The sequence below is a fragment of the Callospermophilus lateralis genome, chromosome 1, assembly GCF_048772815.1.
Source record: "Callospermophilus lateralis isolate mCalLat2 chromosome 1, mCalLat2.hap1, whole genome shotgun sequence".
Lineage (NCBI taxonomy): Eukaryota > Metazoa > Chordata > Mammalia > Rodentia > Sciuridae > Callospermophilus > Callospermophilus lateralis.
The window spans coordinates 184707215-184735061 of NC_135305.1; the positions used below are offsets into that span (position 1 = coordinate 184707215).

At 36.7% G+C, this 27847-nt stretch overlaps 1 protein-coding gene across 1 annotated transcript in view; it reads left to right on the forward strand.

Annotated features, from left to right (window-relative positions):
- The window catches only part of Kcnh8 (potassium voltage-gated channel subfamily H member 8), a 347812-nt gene that overhangs the window by 90063 nt on the left and 229902 nt on the right, over window positions 1–27847 (forward strand). Inside the window, exon 2 of the mRNA XM_076868474.1 lies at window positions 21415–21648. Coding sequence (XP_076724589.1) covers window positions 21415–21648 — 234 coding nt within the window. The remainder of the gene's footprint in view (window positions 1–21414; window positions 21649–27847) is intronic.

Below are 27847 nucleotides of genomic sequence, written 5' to 3' on the forward strand. Positions count from 1 at the left end.
CTTTGGGCCTGAGACAGAACATCATGGCACAAGAGCTTGACAGAGGGAAACAGCTCAGGACATGGCAACCAGGAAGCAGAGAGAAAGAGTGTTCCACTCATCAGGGGAAAAAATATATACCTCAAAGTCATGCCCCTGGTGACCTACCTCCTTCAGCCACATCTTACTTATTTATAGTTGTTAACCAGTTAATCCATATTATCTGAACGTTCTTGCATTGTGAGCTTATGGGGGACACCTCATATCTAAATCATAACAGATAGAAAGAGAACTACCACGAAAAATGCCATGTACTTCCATGTATTCCTCATGGAGACCACATATTAGATAGACCTCCATGTAAGTGAGGGTTAGATGGTCATTCCTTCTTAGAAACCTGAGAGAGGAGTTTCTATTTGTTCAAGATCACGCAACCACAAAGGGGAGAGCCAAAATTTGAATCCAGACAGTATGATTCTAAAACAGTACCTTGTATCCACGGGCAGTGTCTGGCTCATTACCTATTTTTTTGAACAAATGAGCCAAGAAGAAGAGTTCATAAATGGTTGAAAAGAATAGAAAGAAAACATGGCAATATTTGTTTCATATGTTTGGCATATTTTCTGTGTCTGCTTTCATGGTACAATGAGAGTTGACCATTTGAGACCAAAAGACTCTCAAAGCCTAAAATATTTATTCTCTTGGCCTTGTACAGAAGAATTTGCTAACCTCTCTTCTAAATTCTACATTCTTAATGCATGAGCCATACTAGCTCATGTTAGGCTTCTATTCAGTACTCTTAGAACTCCCAGCTTAGTTGTGTGAGTTTTAAAATGAAAATAACAAGCATCTGGAAGCCTTCAGATGGGTAGTGGCACAGATGTGAAATTTCAGGAGCAGCTCAATACAGCCATAAAATAAATCTTGCATAGTATTGTGGGAAAGCAAGATAAATGTTTTACTTACACTATTGCTAGCTCTGTCATTCATTAGGAAAAAAGGATCCCCATTGACAAGAAAATGGAGGTTGTTTATGGGCTACATTGCCAATATATTCAGCTAATTTGTGTTCATTTGTATTCATCAGGTTATTTTCCAAAATAGATAAAAAGTAGAACATTAGCTGGAAAGTTATGAATAAAGACATTAATGGTTCAGCTAGTCATGCCCATGAGAGAGGCCAAAGGAGCCCAGCTGTGAATAAAGAATCACATTAAAGACACCTGCTGTGTTCTAAGCATGGTGATGGGCAATAACTCATTTTCTCAACCAGGGCTTAGAGGTGGAGTCACCACTGCAAGTCTTGCAGCTAGTAAATGATAAAGGCCTTTGAACTGATCTCAACTTGGATCTTTTTATATTTAAAAAAATGAAAAAGAAATTTATTATTGCAATTTGTAAACTAACCTGGAATTCTTCATCCAGTTGGACAATGGATTCTTTTCCCCAATATCATCTATTATCTGATTGTGTCTGTTGTCAGTTATTTAAAAGTAGGACAGTAGTTGAGGAAGTAACTAATATTATCACCGATTCATATCTTACAAAAATTGTTGGAGATGTCAGTCAGAAAGAATGTGTTTCCATCATTTGAAGGCTTTAATTAATTTATTTCCAGCTTGTATAAAAGTTGGAGAGATGACTTGATTTCTAAGGATGTGACTAATTTTTATGTGTGCTTTATGTTTATCTTAATTTCACAGTTGCTGAGCATAAACATAGATGTTTAATAAAGTCTAAATAAGCAGTGGACCATTTCGTGTTACTCAGAATTAGGGAGCTTAATAGCCATATTCAGTGAGTAGAAAGAGAGACCTGCTCCTGTACTGTCTTGAAACATTGTAATTTTAGACAGTTTTTAACAAAAGTCACGGGAAAACATGCATAACCTCTCCTTGGTTACATGATACCTAAAATCTGTGCCTTCTTTTGCCTTACATTTTTTTTTAATTTGAAATGCCTGACTTTTATATTAAGAGAAGGCCAACAACCATTGCTGTACCTTTATGTAATAGAAACATGTATTTACTTCTACCCAAGAATGAGGAGATTATTTGCACTTAGAACACTACAAACTTTGCAAAAATCAAGTGCAATATGAAAATTTATATGTGCATTTGTGCCTCTTCCAAAAGTTTCAACTCCTAGGGGGCATGTAATTTGGCACAATGCTTTTGTACTTGAGAAAGCAATTTTGCAATATGTGCCTAGAGCTTTAGAAATGTTCTTACCCTCTGAACCAAAACTTTTATCTTCTAGGAATTTGCTTTAAAACAAATGTGAAAGCCGGGTGCAGTGGTGCATGACTATAATACCAGCCTCAAGAGGCTGAGGCAGGAACATCACTTGTGTTCAAAGCCAGCCTCAGCAACTTAGTGAGGCCCTAAGCAACTTAGCAAGACCCTGTCTCTCAATAAAAATATAGAAAAAAGGGCTATGGATATTGCTCAGAGGTTATACACTCCTGGGTTATACATCCCTGGAACCAATAAGTAAATAAATAAATCAATTGTAAAAGATGTTCATCATTATAATAGGCATAATGTGAAAAGTTTTTAAAATAACCTGAACAAATAAATATAAGAAAATGGTTAAAAAAATATACCAGGCCCAAACTTAGACTATTTTGCTGTAAGTAACATATGTGAAAAATGTGTACTTGTGATCATGGACAAACTTGTATAAACTGAAAATGAAGTATATGCATTTTTAAAAATATAGTAATATCAATATAAAATACTCATATATACCTCTATGATAACACAGTTCAAAATTTATGACATTTCTCTCCTTATGCATATTCCTCATTAAGCCACACAAATTTGGGGACAGAGATTGTGTTTTAATCACCAGTGTACTCTCACTGGTATACATAATATATTTCAAACTTAAAAAAAGTTTTTTAAAGCAAAAAAAGACACAGTTTGGGTATCACATAACCAAGGATACTATATGTATATTTTTCCTGTAAACTTTAATCACAACTATCTAAAACAATGATGCTTTAGATAATCTGTAATTTTCTTTTGAATAAATAATAAAGGTGAAAAAAATTTAGTTGCCTTTATATAATTATCATTTTTTTGCATTTTATGCTTCAATTTATAGTAATTTATTACTTGTATGATCAAGACAGATAATTTGTAAAGTAAAAGGAAGTTTACAATTTACATGTTAGAAAAAAGAAATGGCAATTTTTCTTTTTACCAGAGCTGCTGGTAGCTTTAATGTGCAGTGTATAAATGGGTCTTTGTAATTTGGCTCTAGTTTAAATAACCCTTTCTTAATGGACCAGCCTACAAGAGCATATCTGTACTTGGCTTCCTTTCTACCACATGGTGTTCTTTTACAGAATGGAAGTCTCCAATAATGCAATGCTGATTCATTATTAACTCTGATTTGGGGCACTGAGCCTTGAAGTAATGGTTGTGTCGGGACTGATTCTATGATTGCTACCCACTTTCAGTTTTTTTTCATCAAAGGATCTCATCTTCATTCGCAAATATTCCTTTTTCCCAGAAACATCTCCCACAGTGCCCTTGCAGGTAAATACATCTCTGCTTGAAATATTAAATCAATACATCAAATTAATTGCAACGAGTTGAGACATGACACCAAAAGAGAGTACATGACACCCAGACCCAGTCAGAGGTGCTTATGCTGAACTGCTTTTAAAACCTTTGAACTATACAGTGGAGATGATTGCTGCTGTATCTGGGTTGGCATTTATTTTTAGCAAGAGAATACCAGAGAGGAATTAGGACTATAGTGTTTTCTTTTCTTTCTTTTTTTTTTTTTTTAAGAAAAATACATGGTCAAATGGAAGGCACCTGCATGATCAGCAAACAGAACACACCTTACAGGTTTATTTACTTCAATCAATAGATTGCAAATGCTCTAATGTAACTTGAATATGTCATCCCTATTTGGTTGCCAAGAAGATAATCTTTCTCCTGGTTTCATTTCCCTAACTATATCCTTCATTCAGAATCTGTAGCTGAAAATCTGTCAACGGCTCATCAAAGGGGTATTTGATATAGAAAGATTTGAGTTATGAAAAAACCAAAGGTCCAGTGTAACAGCAGTTTCAGTTACCATTTGCATGCATTACGAAGGTCTGGGCCTCAATTTCTCTATCCAATTCATCTTATGCCTCAGTTGTCCAGGTTGCTGTGGAATTTAGAAAAGATCTAAAGTTGCCTGTAGGGTTTGTGAAACTTAGAAGAAGGTCATACATTGGGCAGATCAATTAGAAAAAGACTCCTCTTTGTATAGGGTATAAGTTTAGTCATCAGCTTCTTATCACCATTTTGCCTGGGGTCCCTTGTGTGATGCACAAATCCTCAACCCTGGATGGCAGCCCTGGATAAAGTGTGTGTGAGAGAGAATTGTATGAAGCATTTGAGGGGCAGGCCACACGTGTTTCAGAAGATAGTCCTTGACTACTGCAGAAAAAACCATTCTATCTGATGCCAAATCCAGAAAGCATGAAGAACATCCAATTTGGATATGTTGCTGATATCTGACCTATAAACAACAGTTTTCTATGGTCCAACCTAAATAGTTTCTCTATCAATATTGCCTTGGCAATTTTCTGATGTTTTGATTTTGAAAACTGTTTATCTCTTATCCTCATAGCTCATGCCTTGATATCCCTTTCCTTTATGAAAACCAAGCTGGTATCTTAAGTGGCTGCCATCTCTGTCTGACACTAACTTGTGATGTTGTTGAAAACAGCTTTGATTTGATATTATTGTTACTGTCAGCACACTGAATAGGTGCCAATTTCAGGACACAGCAGTCAGTGAAGGATATTTTATCAGTAGAAAGTTTGTAGCAGAAGAATCACCAGCATCATTCATAAAATAATCCTAGGAAAATGAAAATGACTATCAATTACTGGACAAATATTTCACAAAATATACATTTTTATAGGTATAAAGCTTACAGTGAACTTTAAGAAACACTGGTACTCATGCTTCATGGCTCTGTTGCTTTGTTTATTATTGCATTGAGAGAGGAAGGGAAGGAGGGAGAGAGGGAGAAGACTATTCATTCATAGAAGAATGGATAAAGTGTTTTGTATCTATAGTTAAGTAGTTAAAATGAAACAAGTGAATATATAGTTATCAATGAGAACTGAAAAAAAACAAAATTTATTGGCAGAGGGGAGCATACATTAGAATGATGCATAAAGAATTACACAATTTATGGAAAATTTGCAAACACATAGAACATTTATATATACAATAAATATGATGAAAATATAAAAATAAAGGTGAGTGAGATCAAGCCTCACTCCTATGTTTGATATGTCTCTGGAGCACACATATTCATCTAGGGAGAGATGAGAGAGGCCTACACTGGGAGAGGGATGTCAATGGCATCTTAATAATATCATTATATTAGGAACAAATATGAAAATATGTTAATATTTGCTAAATCTGAATGATAAATTTCTAGATGTTGCTCACATTACCCTCTTTAATTTTTATGTATGAATATTTGAGAATGAAAGTATAGCAACCATCATATGTGAAAGTCAATTTTACCTGGAAAAGATAAATATTTTCAAATAAATGGATTTTTCTTAAACACACAATTAAATGCCAATCTTTTTAATGCCCTTATACCATCTCAAGTATTTCAGGTTTACAGAGCTATGGTAATCTAATATGCTGGCCAAAAGTTATGCAAGTTGTAATGAGTTACTACCACCACCATCATCATCATCATCATCATTATTATTATTATTTTTTTTTTTGCTGGGCATGGGACCCAGGGCTTCATATATGCCAGGCAAGTATTTTACAACTGAGCCATATCCCCAGCCATAAATGAGTTGATTTTTTAAATAATTAATTTTAGGAAAACAGTCAGTATGGAAACCAGGAACCTGAGTGGGCACAGATTTTATTATGCTCACTTGGAAAACATATACTGCACATTCATTTGATAAAACATCCCAATAGGATTTTGCAGTTAGAGATACTTAAAAAATAAAAGTCAGTGAATGAATGATAGTTTAATGTGGCCAGACAGAGAACTGGGGTGGAGGAAGGCAGCAAACAGCACCATGGCATAGTCCCAAACCTCCTGACAATATGTGGATTTTTAAATAGTTCATAAATGGCTCCACATATTTTTACTTCTATCAGTTTACTGCACTGATTACATATATGGACTCCAACCCCCAGAACCAGAGGGGAAAAAAAAAAGACTAAGATATTGTCCTCCCACTACTGTTAGATCTGCTGATATCAAATGACCTTAACAACTTAATCAAGTTCTATAATTTCCAGCCAAAGTTCATCAAGAGAAAAACCCCAGAAATGTACTTTATGATGTAAACATGCTAAGAAACAACATCATCCCATGCTCTGTTTTTGTTTTTTTTTTCCCTCTGTTTTACACTGGACTACAATATTAGAGACAGGGAAGTTAGGTAATTGGTTCCCTTGCCCTTGTTAAGTCTCTCCTGGCATTGTTAGTTGTCTACAATTGGAAAGCTAGATGTATGTGTTCAGCACATGGTTATTAAATCACAAAAGAGAGTTATTATTCTATACAAATAAGAAATTTTCAGAAAGGGGTACAAGTATCTGCCAAAACAAAGACTTGTCATGATCTCTACTTCATGTTTGATCCCTTTCTTTTCAGTTTGTGTTGTCATTGTGTAGTCTGCTGTTTTCTCAGTCTAGAGAGAGGGGGAAATTGCACCATTTAATATATGTGCAGCATTGGCACATAGAGGAGAGAGCTGTCATGTTCTAGGTCTGTTCAGAAAGCAGAAGCATGGCCTGTGGGTGAACATTACAATGGAAAACATTTAGTTTCTACATGAGCATAATTGTTTTAGTCCGTTTTTTTTTTCCTTTGTGACCAAAAGAACTGACAAGAACAATGCAGAGGTGGAGTTTACTTTGTCTTATGGTTTCAGAGGTCTCAGTCCATGGTCAATCAACTCCACTGCTCTGGGCCCAAGATGAGGCAGAATATCAAAGCAGAAGGGCATGGTAGAGAAAAACAGCTCAGAACATGACAAACAGAAAGCAGAGAGCTCTGCTCACCAGGGATAAAAATGTACCCCTTAGTCACGTCCCCAGTGACATACCTCCTCTAGCCACACCCTACCTGCCTACAGTTACCACCCAGTTAATCCAGACTGGTGGATTAATCCACTGATTACATTACGACTCTCACAACCCAATCATTTCAAATAAGAAAATTTTTTCATTGTTTAACACATGAACTTTAGGGGGATACCTCATGTCTAAACTCTAAACCATAAAAATAATTCTGTCTAGTGGTGAAAGATGCTCAGAACTCATAATCTTCCTTAAACACAGTGAGCTTCTTGTTACTAAGAGAATTTACAGTAAGATGGCAGATAGGCATAATCAAGTAGAAAGGGGGTGACCCTGAGGGGCAGAAACAGGAGACTTCTAAGATCTCTCGAAAAATCTAAGAAATAATATCTCCATGCTTTTTAAATGGACTCCTCCAAACGAGCCCTAAATTCTGGAGATTTTTATTTCTTAATGTACTACAAGCCTAATTGCCAAATTTCTCATTATAAAATTATAGAATATATGTAAATTACATAGGGGAATCCAAGGATGAAGTTCAGTGATAATAATCTTAACATCATATATCTTAACATCCCTTCTCTTTTTGGTTTGCTTTGCTCTTCTGTGTAATAAAAAATCCAGGCAGTTTCCCATCCGTTAGACCTGCCACATCCAGGCATGTCCCCTCAAGGTCACAAGATGATAGCCACAGACCTGGATACCACAATACTCCAAAGCAGTGATGAGTGGTCAGAAAGGGTAGAAGGGCACTGTGTCCTGGATGGTAAGACCATTTATCTTCTCATACCTCTTAGTAGAAATGAAAAGACCTCACTAGATATATGCAAACTGACTTACCCCATGGCTCCCTGGACAGAAGCTGGTCACATAATAGCAAAAAGAAAGTTAGTTTTCACAACTGTTGCTACTTTATGATTACAATGATCTAAAATAAAGGTTGGAAAGTGTTTAAAAAACATATTATTATTATTATTAGCAGAGGAAAGTAGAATGGTGGGAGTGAGAGATCTATCTATCATCTATCTATCTATCTATCTATCTGCTTTCCTAATTCTTTATATTGGTTTGAAATTAGAGTGTGAATTTATAATAAAAAATAAGTTCATATGAACTCCAAGTAACTAAACTTTTTGTTGGGAAGACTCATTGATTTGTGTAGTATCTCATCTGATTTCTCATCTCCCATGCGCATGCATACTTGAGCAAAGGAGGGCAGCTGAGCCGGTACCTATAGGGTCATTCTTTTATCTAGATCATACACACTGTCTTCAGGACAGCCTTCTCCCGTATCTGGACTCAAAGCAAGATTCTATTGAGTTATTCAAAATCTATAAGGCAAACCATATTTAAGCGTGAAATACACTTAGTATTGACCTGTAAAATTTGGTTTCCTAATCTCCTTCTTGATTCTCTTCTACTTCCTCTGCCATTCTTTCTCAGTCTCATTTGATGGCTTCTCCTCAGTTTTCCAACCTATAATCACTGGAGTCCCTTGAAGTCAGTATTCCAACTTCATCTTTGTTCTGTTTGTACTCATTCCATATATTATTAAACTCCTGCAAACTCTGAATCTATCTTGTGAGCTTAACTCTCACCATTAAACTTCAGACTCACTTATTCATCTGCCTACTTTATCTCTCCTCTTGGATACTTAACAAGTTTCTTTAACAACATATCCAAGACCAAACTCTTGAAATCTTCCAAACTTGAAGGCTTATTTAAAAAAAATTTATAAATGTACCTCTACTCCTCCAGCATTTAAGGTAAAAACAGACATCATCCTTACCTTTTTTTTTTTTTAATCTTTCCCAATGCGGTCAAAGCCATACGCAAATCTCTTCCACATTTTTCCCTAAAATATCTCATATCTACCACTTTTCACCACATTCACTGCTACCACCCTAGTGCAACATCACCACATTTTTAATAATGAACTATTATGATAACTTCTAACTGGGCATCCCAGGCTTGTTCTTCTAGAGTTTATTCTCAACAAAACAGCTGGAGTGGCCCTTTCATGCTAGAAGCGGAGCTGTCACTCCTTGACTCAGAACACTCCAGGACTCCTCATTACACAACGAGGAACACTCAGAGACCTTTTCAAGACTTCCTATTTTTGAATGATCTAGAGGTGTCTCCCATATGAACTCTGTGACCTCACCTCCACTGGAGTTCCCTTTGACCACTGGGTTCCAGTCATACTCCTTTCCTGGCTATTCCACAAACATGTCACATATGATTCCACTTCAGTGCCCTTGTACTTGATCTCCTCTCTGCCTGAGAATCCTTCCTTTCTGTCTATAGGGGTCACCCCATCACTTCCCTGGGCTCTCCCCTCAAGTTTTAGTTTATCAGAAAAGATTTTCCTGATTACACTCTTTTGTTATAGTAATTTAGAAATTTCCAGGAATCATTCCTAATTCTTCTTGCTCTACATTGCTTTCATAGCATGTCACCATATGATTTTTCTTTCTTCACTTTCATAGCACTTGACACAATGCCTGGTACATACATGTTTGATAAGTATTTGCTGAGTGAATAATAAATATGTCTGTAGATTTAGATTACAGTGCAAATGGTTCCTAATCCAAAAACCTTTGTATACTTTTTGACTGATCTGAATGTCTACTCCCAGAGAGAAAATTACTGAAACAACAATTGGGAAAAAAATAATGTTATGATTTATTGAGCATTGCCTTTAGGTTATTTCATGTGCAAGAATAATCACCCCCTATTTTATAGGATGAGGATACTAAAGTTCAGAAAAGGTACATAGTTTGCCAACATCTCATAGCTTAAAAGGGTCAACATCTGTCTGTGGCCCAAACTACATACTAGAGGATGTCATACAAACCCTTCACTCACACAGTGAAAGAAATTTGACACATTCCATGCTGTTTTAAGATATTTCTTCTGCTGGATTCTAATATTCAAGCTGCTGTTTGTTTGTTTGTTTTTGTCAGTCTGTAATTTACCTTTCTCTACTCCTTCCCTCCTTCCTTCTTTCCTACCTACCTGCCTCCCTTTTTACATATCTGCTTTCTTTCCTATTTTCTCCCTTCTTAGCTCCCTTCCTTTTCTTTTATTCATAAGATTAAAACTGTATGCAATATTTTTATATCATTGATTACAGTTGTCAGATTATAGTCACTGTTGACACATATCTCGGTGTCCATAATTTATTGAGTCCCAGCAGGTCTGAGATGGAAAAGATCTTGGAAATCATGTGATTTAACTCCCTCTCTTTAGACATGAGATAAGTAAGACCCAGAGAGAGAAGGTGACTTGAGCCTGATTGTACAGCTCATTATTTGTTGAACTGGAATCCTATTCTAAGAATTTCTAATGTGGATCACCATTTTTCCAAAACAGAAAATATCCACCAGATGGACTATGTTTCATATTTAAGGCTCCTCATTACTTTGGTCTAAAGGGTACTCAACATAAAATCTCATCATCAACAGAAATGAACTTTCTCATGAGAAGATAGTCTTCCATGTTGCAAGTTAGATTGCTTCCACGACACCAACATCACGCAGGTGTACAGACACACTCCTTTAGGAAAAACATGTGTGCCTCAGATAATGTGCATTTAGGAAAAAGATGTACCTGTACACACATAATGTGTTTGATGATAAGATATACAACAAGGGGGACTGTTTCTATATAGATTACCCAATTATGTATTTATAGTTTTATGTTATGTGGGCTTAGGTATGAAAGGCTAAAAAATCATATATAACTAAAATATTGAAATATCATGAAGAATTTTAATATTCAAGGTATATAAAAACAGGCTATAATATTAGAGAATAATGGGAGGAGACACCACTTTGATGAGATAATTAGGAAAGGACTTTCTAAGCAGTGGACATTAAATTTGAGGCCCGAAGTATGAAAATCAGAGAAAAGGAACTACGTGGGCACAAGTATGAAGACTGGATGGAGCTGGGAAGAACATTCTCAGGTTAAGATACCAGGTGAGGAGTAAGAAAAAGTTTTAGGATATTACAGAGTTTGGATCTCATTCTAAATGCAATGGAAAACCTTTAAAGAATCTAAACAGGAAATTGGTAGACATAGTTTTCTTTATAGAGATTATTCTAGTTAATAAGACTAAGAGCAGGTACTAAATCCACATGTGGTTTAGGTAAGCACCCTTCACAGTCACAACATTGACATTACTGACTCATGAAAGAGAAAAGTTCCCCACACGAGGGTCTGTGCAGAGACTGGACAATCACACAATGATAATACTGTAGAGAGGGATTCAAGGATTATAGATTGGGTCTGAGATTACCTATCAGCCTTTATGATCCTCATGAACACTGAGCTTCTTTAGTTCTATGAACTGAGCTAATTTTTGAAAATCTCTAAGAATGAAAGAAAACCGTAAAGTCAGAGGTTTTATTATACAGAAAGAAATTCAACCAAAGTTTAGAAATCTCACACATACTTATCTATAGGGGTGGTATCACCTCTCCAGTTGGGGTTGAGGAATATGAATATGGTCTGCGACTCCTTCCACTAGGGCAGAAGGTCTGAATTTTTGTGTGTGATATGGATCACCTAAATTCTCTGGCTTAAAATGAAGGTCTCCAGACGTATGTCTTGGAGGTTCTAATTTAGTAGACGTAAGGTGAGGTCTGGGAAGCTGCAAATAGGATAAGCAACCCAGGAGGTTCCTTTGGATGAGGTGGACCAGGAGGACGAGGGCCATACTTGGAGAAACAGTGGGCTTGGTGCAAGTAGCTCCTACGCGGATCAGCTGTCATTCATATCCAGTTGTCATTTGCTTCACTTGGGGATATTGTAGCTTTAAAGATACACTCAGTGTGGGCTGGGGTTGTGGCTCAGTGGCAGAGCTCTTGCCTGGCATGTGTGAGGCCCTGGATTCAATTCTCAGCACCACATACAAATAAATAAATTAAATGAACGTCCATCAATAACTAAAAAAATATTTTTAAAAAGAGAGAGAGATACACTTGATGTTTAGCATCATTAGGCTACTCAACCTTTCTGAGCCTTCATCGATAGTGATGCTGACCTTAAGATGTTGTTATGAGGCCCAGAACTTCAAAATACTAAATGCAGGCCTGAGAACCTGGCATATCATTTAACAACCAGCAGCTATTATCTACTGTTTCTCAGTCTGTCTCATTTGTTTGGCTGCCTCCTTCCTGCTGCTCTCCATTTCATAATGCACAGTCAGCACTCACCTTTCTTGGTTTGTTTCTTAATGATTGTCTTCTTCCCTCCACCTTTTACAAATTCCCAGACCCTCTGCCCTTAGCAGTTGTCACCTTTATTAAAAGTTTTGCCCAAACGCCCTGCATTATTCTAAAGACAGTAGAATAAAAATATTGATATTACAGCCATGGAATATCTGTAACTATCAAATTAGTTTAGACTTATGTTTCCTGCTACAATTAACTTACAATTATCTCTTGTAAAGCTGCTTATCTTTCCTGTCTAATCTAACATAAGTACTGCGAAACAGAGAAGACCGTGCAGTGGGCAGACGAGGTTCTGGAAAATGCTACCAAATTATGAAGAACATTTGAATCTCATTAGCTTCTGCAGTCCATAAACAAAGCTTCAACGGAGCAAGAAAGCTCAGTTCACTTTGGTGATTTGAATTTACTAATTCATATATGTGGTCTTTCAAATTTTAAATTTAACAGGCCTTGAAGTAAACCCTAAAACATGGCTGAATTAATCCCTTTTTCTACTGTAAGTCTTGCTGTGTTTAAAGAAGAAGCCCATTCCAGCCTACTTAAAATCAAAAGGAAATACTCATTGAATTAAACCTAATTGTAAGCAACGTCTAGATTGTGCTACAGGAGGAACAGGTTAAATTAGATATTTGGGGAAATTGTGTATTCAGAGTATATGGCTGTTTTCAATTGCTATATTCCATTTAGTCTGTCTTTCAATAGGTCAAAGTTAGTACTGGTTTTTTAAGCAACTCTGCAGAAAAGTTTTATGAAGGTATTAGCTACATTTTATGAAGGTATTAGCTACAATTAGCTACATGGTTGGTCACTTATACTTTATGTGAGAGAATAAAATTAGGTTAAATGACTACTGTCCCAGAAAATCCAAGCCCTGCCACTTGCCTCCTAATTCTCTACCTTCCCTTCCCTCTGGGTTGAGGGAGTTGGCGTTTTATATCATCCAGTTTGTTGTGTGAGTTGAGAAGGGGACAACTGTGGCTAAGCTGGAGCTTTGTCTTCCTCTACTCTTTGCAAAAGCAGGAGAAACGCACCTATGATTCCTATTTGATTTGGAGGTGGGATAGGGAAGGCTAGGAATTACAAATATAAAAAATGTACGAATCAAAGAAATTCAGGGGTATTTACACCAGATCTAGTTCTTTCTATAAAATATTTGGAACAGGTTAGCCTCCCCTCACTAGGAAAGTGGCCAAGATGAAGATCTTGGATTAGAAAATTCCACAGTAACCCCTTAATGACCCAGAAGAATCCATAATGATCCCCAATACTTGATTCATACCCACACTGTTTTCTTGATCAAGGAGCAAAGCTTTATCATTTCTTCCTGCTGTTATACTGGAGAATGGCCTTTGTTTAGCATTAGTTAGCTTACTGATTAAAACTTTTTATTTCTACTTACAAAGATTTTCCTGAAAGTAGCACATCAGCCTGAAGATTAAGGACTTGAGATCAACTGCATAGGATGTTCTGGTTTTGGGTGCTTTGAAGAATAATAGACTATATATTTATTTCACATATTTGTTTGTTTCACGAATATTTGTGGAACAGCTCCTGTATGCCAGGCAATGTTATTGTGCTTGGAACCAGAGAAAAGTTGAAAACACTTTATTATCTTTATTCATGTGTATGTATGTGTGTGTGTGTGTGTGTGTGTGTGTGTATGTGTGTGTATGTGTGTGTATATATATAATCAATTGTGGGAAAAAAATCAATATATTTTGTCATCACCTTTAAGATTTTCTGAACTTTCTTCTTCACTTTTCTTTATGAGTCATCTTACTGTGTCTTCATGAAAAAAACATTCTTTTTCAAGTCAAAGCTCATTTCCTGACAATAAGCCTGACAGAAATTAGTACAACTCAACATTCAGATGAAGAAAATGGAATTTCCAAAACTTACTGGTGATTTTTGCTAGTTTTAAATTATAATAAAGAGTATTTTAGGGTTAGGGATGTAGCTTAGTGGTAGCTCACTTGCCTAACATGTGTGAAGTCCTGGTTTCAATGCCCAGTATATAGTCTTTTTTTCCTTCATCAAGATTACTATTTATTTTTAATCAAAAAAAGGGTTTTTTTGTTTTTTTTTGTATTTAATGTGGTACAGAGGATCAAACCCAGTGCCCCACTTGTGCTAGGCAAGTGTTCGATCAAGTGCTCTACCACAGAGCCACAATCCTAGCCCTAATCAAGTTATTTTTACTTAGCCATTCAAATGAATGGTTAAATAAACTTTAAGAAGATATTTTTGTATAGGTATTACATGCATATGGTATAAAAAAGGGTGTACAATGAAAATAGACAAGTCTGTGGTGTGTGTGTGTGTGTGTGTGAGAGAGAGAGAGAGAGAGAGAGAGAGAGAGAGAGAGAGAGAGAAAGAGAGAGAGAGAGAGAGAAAGACAGACAGACACACACACACACACACACACACACACACGAGATTGGACCTAGGGGTGCTCTACCACTGAGCTATGTCCCCAGTCCTTTTTATTCATTATTTTGAGACAGGATCTTTCTAAATGGCTGAGACTAGCCTTGAACTTGTGATCCTCTTGCCATAACCTGCCAAGTCACTGGGATTACAGACCTGTGTCATCCCACTGGCAAACTTAAGTTTCCTTAGTTCCCCTCCTTTAGTGATTTATTGTCAGTAAGTTCTTGGAGCTTCTTCTAATGTGAAATTCTAATTCAGTTGATCTGGGGTGAGGCTTAAGTTTTGAGTTGCCAAGAAGTTTCAGCTAAAACTGATGTTGCTGACTCAGGATTATGCTCAAAGGTCAGGGTGTGAAGGACACTTGTTCGTGGTGTGTATGTGTATGTGTATTTGTTTGTTGGACTAGAGGGAGCAAGATATTCTTATAAACATATACAACATACTGCTTTCTTACTACTTCAGCCCTAGAGTTTCAGCTTTGAATTTTGCTTTGTTAAAAATTAATCTTTGTCTATTTGGAGTGATAATTTACACAGTATTTTAAAAATCAATCTATGAATGAAGGATAAAAGCCAGCAATGTGACATTTGAACACAAGGACTGGGGCTGGAGTTGTGGCTCAGCAGTAGAGTGCTTGCCTAGCGCACGCAAGGCACTGGGTTCGACCCTCAGCACCACTAAATAAATAAATTAATTAATTAATTAATGTTAAATAAAATAAAAAACAAATAAACAAAAAACACAAGGACTGTGAGAATCTCTAAAATTTTCTCATTTTTTTTCAAATAAGATTACAAAAGTATTCAAATCCAAATAGCTTTCTAAATTTTGGCTGAGAACATGTTGAGATCTCTAGTTTGCATCCAGTGTCATTAATCTAATAAAGATGCCATCATACTTGGAAATGATACGATTAAGCTCCCTAAAATCAATATAAAGTGCAAAGATCAATTAAATATTTTAAAATCATAGACATTAATATTCTATCCATCTGAATAAAGTAGTCTCCAGAGGTGACTATGTTCAATATCAGAAGAGATAGAAATGTTATCTTCATTGAACCTATATGCAAAGGTAATTCTTAAAGCATGAGATCAACTCATAAACGAAGTTAAATGTTCATGTTTGTTTCTTACTCTTTGCAGAAAAATAAGGGCTAGTAGACTTGAGGTTGCCCTTTTGCCTTATCTGCAGGGTATATATTTTAATATGAGTACTTGCTAACACAACACAAGGTTTGCTTTTTTAAAAGAATCAATATTAAAGGCATGCTTCAGAAATAAAGATTTGATCATCAAAGTCTGAATTTCTGCATGATTGGCATAGAGTCAAGGGCACAAAGGTTTTTCTTTGATGTGAAGTCAATCTCTATCAATAACCCCATTGCTCTGAATGGCTCTGAGGTCTGCCATTTGGAGCGGTATTGAACTGGGTTCTGAAGATGGTTGCCTTTAAATATTTGATGTTGAAAGAGTGATTTGAATCTGCCTAGCCTTTTAAACACGGACAGTTCTACCTAAAGTTGTGATCCTCAAGCCCAGGTCATATTGTGGTATCACCGACAATATGCACATAATCACAGAAAAAAGACAAAAACAAAAACAAATAACACATCTTCCTGAATTAAAAATTGTCCAGCCCACAAGAAAAAAAAATCAAAAACACTAAAATGAGGATGAATATATTAAAGAGTGGAATGCGAAATTCTGTTGCATAGTTAAATTAAATATGAGATTTCAAAACAATATCAATCAGACATAAGGTGATGACTCCAGATCCCTTGGAATATGTACTAACTGGCTTTGTCCAGTGGAAGGATACTTCAATGGGAAAATTTTAGAAGCACTATGATACACACCAACACTCTCTGAGGAGATTGGAGACCAGTTCATTTGAATAGCAACTACATTTCTATGCCTCTTTATGAGAGTCTGGAGTGGATCTATGCAAAATATTTCAGAACCAAGGAAGTTACTGTCATATTTTTGAAATAGGACTTTCTGGAGGAAACGAGGAAATGACAGAGGTTGTTAAGAGATCTGGACTGCTTTAAGAGATGCCATAACTAAACTCTTAATAAATGATCTCTATAAAGAAGAATCTTTAAGTTTGGGCACTTTGGAGACTAGAAAAGTTAGAAAATATTTTTCAGCAACTTGCCCATTTTTCTTGGTAGTAGAGAGCAAGCCACTTCTTTAAAGAAGGAATACATGATAGAGTAAAACAGTATGTGATCTAGACTGTGTTTAAATTCTTAATTTTGGATTTCCAATAGGAAACTAAAGTTCTCCAGGTTTCAATGTTCTCATCTTTAATGAGGCAAGTACAAAGATTATAGTTCATAGATCAGTGTTTGCCTAGCCCCACCATTATTATTATTATTATTATTATTATTATTATTATTATTATTATTATTGGTGGTGGTATCTTCTATACCTCTCCATTCCTTTTGTGCTTGGAAATCAACAAAGCATCTCTCAATGGGAAAGTGATGCTTCAGATTAGGAGGTCAGACAGAATGACCTGGGTCTCTACTCATAAAGAGATTCCCTCTGAAGATCCATGAAAGCTTTTGGCTAAGGAAGCATTTAGAGAAATAATCAACTGCCTGATATGTAAATGTGTTTAGATCTCACTGTTTGCTGTCACTTTCAAACTGCAAATACAAAAAAAGGGTGACCTAGAAACAAGCAGAGAAAAGCTGTGTGGCATTTAGATGCATATCACATATGCATAATTGATTCCTTAAAAGGTTAAATATCCTTAGCATATGTATGGATAGTGATAGGCCTATGATGAGTGCCTAATCATTATGGCAGTGGCTTTGTTTTACATAATTCTAAAGTAAATGTCATGTTTCTTCTTTGGGAATTCCAGGGCTGTATTCAGGAAAGCATATGGTTCCAAGTAGATAGCTGGGCAGAGGAGCTACACTTTCCCAAACAGAAGGACCATTCATGTAGCTAGTACGCTAAGCTTTATAAAGCACAGACTGCCACTCAATTCTCTTTGGAATTTAAATGCAATTACATATTGAGGACAAATGCTAAATATAAACAGAATAGACAAAGTGCATGCCTTTATTTATTTATTTATTGTTTTGTTTGTGTAGTATGTTTGCAAGAAGAATTAGCTACCTCACATACACTATAATCCTTAATTAAAACACACAGACCAGGAAACTTGGTGAATTCTTTAGCATCTTTTTTTTTTTTTTCAGAAGCTTGTTATAGCTTTAAAGGACTTGTCCTTTTCTCTTATGTCTGCTAACAATTATAAAAATGCTAAGGAAATTAATTCAAAAAGCATGTCACTAAGAAACATACAGAAAGAAATACTATGTTGTATGCCTTAAATATCAGAAAAAGAGATAATACATTGCATGAGAATAAATAAGGGGTAAAAAATATCTATGTAAATGGGAGTAATTATCACAAATGTTTAAGTTTCTTCTTTGGGGAGGAAAGGACATACAAGTATACCTGGTACACACAAAGGTCTTCTCTGGATAAATGGTCTACAGGTGTTTATTGTTTGAAAATGTACATTTAAAAATATAGCTCAAATTTTGAAAATGGGAAAGGCAAAATAACAAAAACATAGTAAAGAGAGAACAAAATTAAGATAGCTAAAAATAATGTACTGGGCTATAATAAAAGTAATTATATTAATCTTAGGTGGAAGGATATGCTTTCACATTTTACCTTAGAAAATTTAAATGGAGACCACACATAAGACACAACTGAAATATGAGTACCTAAGAGATCTGAAAATAGAAAGATGCGAAAAAATCTATCAGACAAAAAATAGCAAAAGAAAGCTATTGTAACTATATAAGTGATGAGAAAACTGGACTTGGGGACAAGATGCAGTCTTTGTTCTCTGTCTCTAGTTCCTTTCCTTTTCATCCAACAACCCTACTACATCCAAGCAACTGTTCCTAACATTCCAAGACTTTCGATAAGTCATCTCCACCTATTTTGTCTTATTTCAAGCTAACCATTGTCAATGTCTGTGAGATGTTTAATCTCTAAATTCTTATAGTAATTATTATCTCTGTACCACTGATTTGGTACTTAGATGGTGTGTGTTTTATTGTTTTTTTTTTCTGTATTCATGCATTTCTTTAATTAAATTATAGTATCCTACAGCTATAGACCATGCTTCATTCTTTAAACACTCCCTGTCCTTCACCCTAGGACCTGCCATATGGTAGAACCATGTCTCCTGACATTATCATAGAAAGTTAGTAAACATATTGATGATCTATTGAAAATGGCTTGTGAAAGCATATTAAGAATTCCTTCAGGATGTCTGAGGACTTTGACAATGCTATGCATTTACATTTTCTAAGTAACCTCTCCACCACATTTTTAAATAAGGGAAGAAGAGACACACACTATGGTTAGAGTGATTTGAAGCTGTTTGTAGTTGGTAAGACTGAGACCACAGCCCCAGTAGGAGAGTGCCCCCCGCAGGACCAAGCTGGAAATTCCCACAGGGTCATAACTGTTACCTTTAAGGTCAGGGATCCTATCAACATTTTTGCATCCACACCTGGGACAAAGTCCAACATTTAATATATAGTCAATAAATTATTCTGCAAAACGTGAGAGAATTATTTATCTGGGATAATTTAATTCACTCCCATAACTTCAAAACAGCATACAATTTAGTTTCCAAATATGCATCTTAAGCTCTGGATTTCAGAGGGAGAAAGTAGCTAGGATGGTGGAAGAGCCACTGGGGCCAAGGTGGGATACAGGTGGTATCACCATAATTGGAACTCTGAGGTTAGGGGTTGGTTGGAACAAATCTGAATACTGGACTATGTTTGGAAATGAACAACAGAAGTTGAAAAGGAAATGAGGAAACCCATGAGATAGATGTTCAGTGCTTGTCTTGCTGGCCATCCAGAAGTAGCTGGAGTTCCTCCTTCTTCATGGCATGTGCCAAAAGCTGTCTGCTCTGTAAACCTCTTTGAAACATATTAGTTTTTGAATAGGCAATATATAAAGCATCTGGCATAAAATTCAAAGAGTACACAGTAGGATATGTCATAAAAATGTGGCTTCATCCCACCTCTTCCCATAGTTGCTCATTGTATAGAGACAACCACACTTACCAGTTATTACATTCATGTTCGGGTAGATGTCTTTGATTTATAGGTACACGTTTGTGTATTTGTATTTTTTTAGATAGTTCATATAACATATTAATTAAATCTTACCTTTTTTTCATTTAACAACTTATCCCATAGTCCTTTCTACTTTTAATTTTATTATTAATAAAATCTCAGCCTGTAACACTATTGGTATATTGACAGTGTTCAACATTTGTTCCTTGTGCAAATGAATAAATGGTTTGATAATAGTATCTAATTCACCCTAAAACTAATTCATTCTAAAACTAAAACCACTAACAGGTTTTAGAAATGCGTCATTTTAAAGTCCACCTCCAATGTGCAGTGCTTTTTCTGGATAAATATCATATCCACCCTTCAAAGTAAATCATCAAAAATTCATCCTGCAAGAACCTTTCTTTTAATATTGACTTTCAGTTTCTTCTCTAGGGGTTGTCTTTAAACACTTAATAATGTCTACTAGTTTTGATTGACCCCTAAATTCTTATTTGTTAATATAATAATAATAATAATAATAAATGTGAATAGTACTCTTAACAATAATCTTTATTGTCTTTGTGTCAGATACTTTGTTAGGCACTTTATATGAGTAATCTCATTGATCCCTACCGTAGATCTGAGGATTTACCTCAGTGGTAGACCACATGCTTAGCATGTTCAAGGCCCTGGGTTTGCCCCCCTGCAACCCCTCTCCGCTCTCCCCTCCACACAATCCCTAAAACACATACATAAAGTAATTTCATAATCCTTATAATATACCTATCAATGCCTTGCAAGACTCTGACTTATCTTGGGGTCATGTGTAGATCATTTCCTTAAATATCAATGGCTTTTGGCCTCTGGCTACTCAAGATATCTCTAGAGTATGAGTGGGTCAGAATTACCAACACAGTGACCACCTCCCAGGAGTGATCTTTAACCAATGAGGAGTGAATGTTGGTGTATCAATATTCTACTCTCTGGGAAAATCTTGAGTTCTGTTTTTTCACAGTCACTTCTAGGATCCTGAATGGTTAAGCCACAGTTACCCCTGGCACTAAGCCCCCTTTCAACTCATCCTCTATTACCTTTCCTCCCTTCCCTATCTCATTTCCCTCCTGGACTCCTTCCTTGATCGCCTCCTAAATAAGCTACTTGTACTTAAATCCTAGTTTTGGGATCTGCTTTTTGGGGAAATAAGATATCAGGAAGCAGGTTTAGAGTGTTTTGAGTATCTGGCTCAAGTTCACCTATACATCACATGGCAGTTAGGATATGAACCAGAAGCCATCCTCAAAAGCACCATCCCTTACTGCCAGCTAGATGTAAGCACCTCATACAGGCCTGTGAACTGTAAGCCAAAGTCAGAGTTTAGTCCTCTTGTCTGCTGCTGGGTGCCATTCTCTGTTCTGGAGTGTCTCTGTATCACCACAGCACGTTAGGACTGCATTTTATGCACCATTAGTTAAACACATGCGCTTGGAATTTGTTGCTGAAATTGTCATTTAAAGAAAACTCTTAAGTTGCTGAATATCTTCTCCTTACTTTTCTGCAGATAGCAACTTTATCCTCGCCAACGCCCAGGTGGCTAAAGGTTTCCCCATAGTCTACTGTTCCGATGGCTTCTGTGAGCTTGCTGGATTTGCCCGAACTGAAGTCATGCAGAAGAGTTGTAGCTGCAAGTTCTTATTTGGTGCTGAAACCAATGAGCAGCTGATGCTTCAAATAGAAAAATCACTGGAGGAAAAAACAGAATTCAAAGGAGAAATTATGTTCTACAAGAAGAATGGTGAGCTGGCTTTCTTTCGTGCTCAGGGAGAGTGTTAGAGGTCGCCCTTTTCCAACTCAGTGATTGTTCCATAAATCCCATTAAGGCTTAATGATATTTCACATAAATATGGTCTGCTAGAGAAGTTCCACAAATGACTTGGATGATGGCCTTGTTTTAGCCATTAGCAGCATAAACTGACTGGAAACTATAACTGTTCAATGTCAATATATGAACGGAGTTAATATATGTTGAAACAAAGTGTATTGCTATTATCGTCATTTTTAAAATATATATTATACGTAGCAGTTATTAATATACTTAACAGGTGATCTTTTATTCAGGGATGGTTTTTCAAGGTTTATGCTTTTAGGGACCACATCTCGATCCCAGTCATAAAAGATGGAGTTCCAAGGGTTCACTGGCAGAAAAGGGAGTTAATTTAAAGGATATCAGCAGTTGCAGTTTCTCTTCTCTGGTGTAGAGCTTTTCTCACTATTCTCTGAAATTTTAAAGACAAAACAAGAGACACTTGGTATTTCAGGTTGGAATAAGTTGCCTGGACTCAAAACAACAGTTCCCCAAAATACAAAGTATTTTCTTATGGCTGAAGTTTTATGATTCTTCTGTAATGAAAGACCTAGAGATGGGTATGGTGTCTGTAGTACTTAGGTCCCGTGCAATAACAAGCAGCACTACCACGTGGGCCTGGAGAGTTGGAGGAAATCCAAGAGGCCATGTATGGGGAAAATGCTAAATAAAAAAAATTTAGACCAAGCTATCATTTCCGAGAGTCCATAATTACCCCTCTTCCTTTAAAAGCTTTCTGTTTTAGTCTGCTTTGCATTGCTGGGACCTGTATCCCTGACAAGAACAATTTAGAGGAAGAGAAGTTTATTTTGGCTCACAGTTTCAGGGGTACAGTCCACGGTCAGCTGACTCTATAGCTCTGATCCTGAGATGAGGCAGAATATCATGGCAGAAGAACATGACAGAGAAGAACAGCTCAGAACATGGCAGCAAGGAAACAGAGAGAGCTCCACTTACCAAGGACAAAATATAACCCCCAAAGGCATGCCCCGAGAGACCTACTTCCTTCATCCAAAACCTACCTGCCTATAGTTTCCACCCCAATCCATTCAAGTGGGTTAATCTACAGATCGGAGTATTTCTCATAATCTCATCACTTTGCCTCTGAAAATTCTTGCATTGTCTCACTCATAAGCTTTTGGGGGACACCTCATATCCATAACCCTTTCCTTGCACAGATACCAAGCTAAAAATATATTCCCAGACTTCTTTGTAGTTCGGTTGTGCATTGCAGCTAAGTTTGGGGACAAGGATAGGTGGAAAGGAATCATCTATACAAATTCAAGGTAATGTCCCTGAAAGTGAAATTGTTTTCCTTCTAATTATCTCTTTCTCCTTTCACATGGTATTACAGATAAAATGTGGTATTTGTCAAATATTTTTATATTGAGGCCATAACCCCCCATATGATTATATTTGAAGACATGGCTTTTAAAGTTATAATTAAGGTTTAATGAGGTCATGAGAGTGGGGCTTTAATCCACTGTGACTTATGTCCTTATGAGAAGTGGAAGAGCCACCAGAGGGGTGCACACACACAGGGGAAAGGCCATGTGAGAATACAGGAAGTCAGCCCTCTGCAAGCCACGGAGAGAGGCCTCAGGAGAAATCAAATCCACCAGCCACCTCAATCTTAGGTTTCAGCTGGGAGAATCTAAAATTCTCTTGTTTCAACCAGTGCATTTTGTGATGGCAGCCCGAGTAAACGAATACATGTCCATCAGAATGTTAAGCAAAGCTGGAAAGCCAGCTTTCAACCACTTGACAAGGGCCATACAGTAGTGGGATGTGACAGAGCTACCTTTCCACCTCAGAGAAAACCAAACATATTTCTATCTTGTTTGAGTCATTCTTTGGGGGGTCTTTATGTAACAACTTTTAAATTGTACTCTATCTTAGAATCTCATCCTTATCACTGTTAACATTTTGTAGTGATTCTTTCTTGTGGGGTGTTGTACACTGAAGATGGTTACCTGCATCCCTAGCCTCTGGATCTCATACCCAATAAGCTGGGGATATTGAAGTCAATGCCAAGTAGAAAAAAAGAAACCTGCACATGGAAACTTCATCCCTTTTTATAGTTTATTTGTCCTTGGAGGACATTCCCTAATAGTGTGGTTTTGGGATATGCAGGAGTCTTGAAGTAGTGGAGAGCACCCCTCCGGAACAAGATTATACCCCAGTTCTTTGGCACAAGGCACATGATTCAGACCATTGTATTCTTCTCAATGTCGGTAGATGAGGCCAGCATAGCAAATATAATAAAATAAAAGGATTCTTGCTCTACTAATTATACCATAACCATTAAAAAGAAGGTCTGAGGTGTTAAAAAAGAAGAAGAAAAAAAGGAGGTTGTTTCTGGGAGTGTGGACTGGCAGGGAGCAATAAAACCTCCATCTGGTGGAACAAAGGAGAAGAATATCCTTTGTCTGCAATATCCGCTGACTCAGACTCATCCTTCTTAAGATAGGTGACTTGTGTAGGTCACTCCACACCCATTTGATTGTCTTCCTTCTTAAGCCTTTTTGAAATACCCAAATGTGCCACCACTGAGAAAGGGTCAGGCCAAGGAGAAGACTCAGAGATGAAGAACAAATGATGGAGCCTTTGGATGCTCAACCATAGAAATAATTTCCACAGCCTAATTTCTTATAAGGTGCCTTGCAGTCCTGGAAGAATGTGGGTGGAAATTATTTGAAGGCACCACCCATCTCTGAGCCAACACCTTGGAGAGTTGTCTGATATTCTGAGCAAAGTAATTGATCTAGGTACAAAGGATTGAAAATTGCCATCTACTCTGTGCTAATCTTGCTGTCTTATAGTTATTTATATAAATGCTTATTTATATACATATTCCTAGTGCATGGAATCTTCATCAGGTGGTAGTTTGTTGTAATGCTTGCTGAAGGAAATTAAATTACTAGACGGACCTATGGATACCTGAGAGCATGTCTGCATTTCTGATTTTTAAAACCATGCCTATGACCCCAACAGTCTTATTTCTCTCCTTCAAGGATTATTTTCATTTAATATGCTTTAGAAAGCCCTACACCTATCCCTGTTGGTCCATTGATTCATTTCTGGCGCAATCTCTGATATACCCCTTAGGCATTTACAACTGAGTTTTGTAGCTGGGGGTGCTCCACAAATGGCTTCTTCATATCTCTTGCCATCACTGTAGATCTTTCTCAATTTTTTTTCTCATCTTCATTCTTTCTCTTTGGAGAGTAAGAGGTAAGCAAACTCACCCCTCACACACAGAAGCAAAGGGAGTCTTTGAGGAAATAAACCTGTGCATCCCTTTATGCTATCACATTTCCTCAAGAGTAGGAAGCCACCTCCACATTGGTACAGATTGGCCTGCTACGCAGCTTCTCTGAAGAGTCCCAAATGAGGAAGGAGAAAAAGGTCACTTCTGCCTTCAGGGTTTCCAAAAAAAAACCATCCAGTACAGCTTCACCGTGCTGCGGGGGGTCTATCTCTGGCTTCTCTTGTTCTTCCTCAGAATCTCTCAAGCTGAGACATCCACAAACTGGGATGTCATGCCATATTTGTTTTCTTCCTGGTCTTTAACTTTAATGGCACAGTAATATGTCTTCTCTATGTCATGGAAGACCATCATTATTGGATCTCCTGGTACCAGCCCTTGTGTATTCACGTTAACATATCCTCTCTACAGAGAGCTTATCTTACAAGCCTACTTTCATATTAAATGTGTCCAATAACATTACTCTCCTTTCCTAGGGAGAACCTGTATCCAGGAATAGAAAGGCTACTAAGGAATAAAGATTAAAGGAGGAAATTAAAATGATGTGATTTTGTAAGAATATTTTCCTGGTACATTTGCTTTGTGTTTTTTTAGGGCTACTGTTATCAAGTATCATTAAGTAAGTTTCTAAAACAGAAATACGTTGTCTCATAGTTCTGGAGACTGGAAGTTCAAGATCCAGCTGTCTGCTGAGTTGGTTCCTTTCGAGGGCTATGTGTTTGAGAGAATGTGTTCCTTGTCTCACCTTGACTTTGGTGGTTTGGTGCCAATTTAGGAGTTTCCTTGGCTTGTAGGAACATCACCCCAAACTCTGTCTTCATCGTCATGTGATGTTCTCACTGTGAGTGTCCCCTTTTTATGTGGAGTCCTTTCATACTGGATTAGGTCTTAACCTAATGATCTCCTTTTAACATGACTACCTTTCTTAAAGATCATATCTCCAAATATGATCTCATAATGAGTTACTGAGGATTGGACTCAAACATGCATTTTTAGATAGACGAAATTCAACCTTATACACCTAGTTACAGTCACATGAAATATACTAATATTTAAGTCATTTGCCCAAGATTATAAACTGGCCAATAAACCTTTATGCACAAACATTCTTGCTTCCTCTAAGGTCTTTGCTCTTAAACCTCTGTGTTCTCTGTGGAAATGGAGATGGTACCACTTCCCAAGGGCACTTTACAAATCTCTAGAGGCATTTGACTCAAAAATTAGAGGGTTGCTTTTTTCATTTAATGGACAAAAGTCAAGAGATGCCAACTATCCTGTAGTGTGTTGGCTGATCCTGCAGTTGAAAAATTGTCCAGAGTCTGGCATGACCTTCTAACACCCTGTCAGACTTTACAAGAAGTAAAACATTGGTTCCTAATTGCCTTGACCCAGAACTTAATGTACAAAGTGGTTTTTTTTTTGTTTGTTTTTTAAAGAAGGTTTTAATTTCCCACTAAGTTTCCAAGAACCAAGCCAGTGTAAGTGAGGAAGATTGAACTTGGTTCTGCTGAGTTTCACCATTTCAGAACACCTTACCAGAGACTCATAGTTCTTGTCCCTGACACAGCACATCTGTATGAATTCTGCACTTGGACTTGGTATATTCTCGGTGATTCTCCACATTGGTGCAGTTATCAAGTTACATTATTATATCCTCTACTCTAGTTGGTCATACATAATTTTTTTCAGAGATCACTGTGTGTGTGTGTGTGTGTGTGTGGAATTAATCTAATACTAATTAACCACTGAACTATATCCCCAACCTTTTTTTATTTTTTGAGACAGGGTCTCACTAAGTTGTTGAGGGTAATAATATATTTTTAATGAAAATAATGTATATATAGGCAACTTTGATTATGGTAGTTTTCATTTCTAAATAGTAAAGAGAGAATTACAAGTATTTGTTTAAAAAGGAAAGCTTAGGTCTGATAGGATCCTGAGTGACTCTCACAAACTCACTCACTCCCAAGTCACCTTTGAGGTTTGCCATTTCCTCATAACTTCCTGAAATATTGCTTATTTAATATTTTTCTTTATGTGGATTCACTTTTTTGTAAACTTCAATAAATTGAAAGCAAAAGAAAATTAAATCACTACTGTATGCAGAAAACCAGGATAACTAGCTTCAAATAGAAGGCAATCATAAATAAATAGATGATAAAAACGTTGTTCTTAAACTTTAATCTTAAAAAGTAAAGATTATGTCATGAAATCTAAGTAATAACAAACCTAAATGATTATATTATACCAGGCAGCATGTGCTATGGTATTTAACTGTCCAAATAACCCTTCAAATAAAGATGAGTTGTCTCCTGTTTACAGTTCGGGAAGTTGTGAGGCAGAAATATGATTTAAGCACAGGTCTATATGTTGTATCTTAAAAAGTGTCCAACTTATTTTCCTATCCATCTCATTTCCTTGTTTTCCTTACTATTGAGTTCACCTTTCTGTATTTTCAAATGAAATTGAATTATGTTAAATATTCAGAAAAAAAGAAATTTGAATCTGTTTATTTCCTCCCTCCCTCCCCCTCTTTTTCCTTCTTTTATTAATTTTTTAAGGTAATATGCTTCCACAAGGATAATTCTTGCTTGCTGTTTATCTGTGTGTGTGTGTGTGTGTGTGTGTTTGGTGCTGGGAATTGAACCCAGGGCCTTGTGCATGTGAGGCAAGCATTCTACCAACTGAGCTATACCCCCAGTCCTTTAAAAAAAAGTGTGAGAGAGGATAGAAATTGCTGATACCAGGAAGGTGAAGAGCCTTCTTTAGGGTTGAAATGGAAGGAGGAAAAGATGAGATTGGTAGACACGGGAAGAAAAGGGGACAAAAGGGGTGAAAGATAGAGGGAGAAATGGGGAAAAA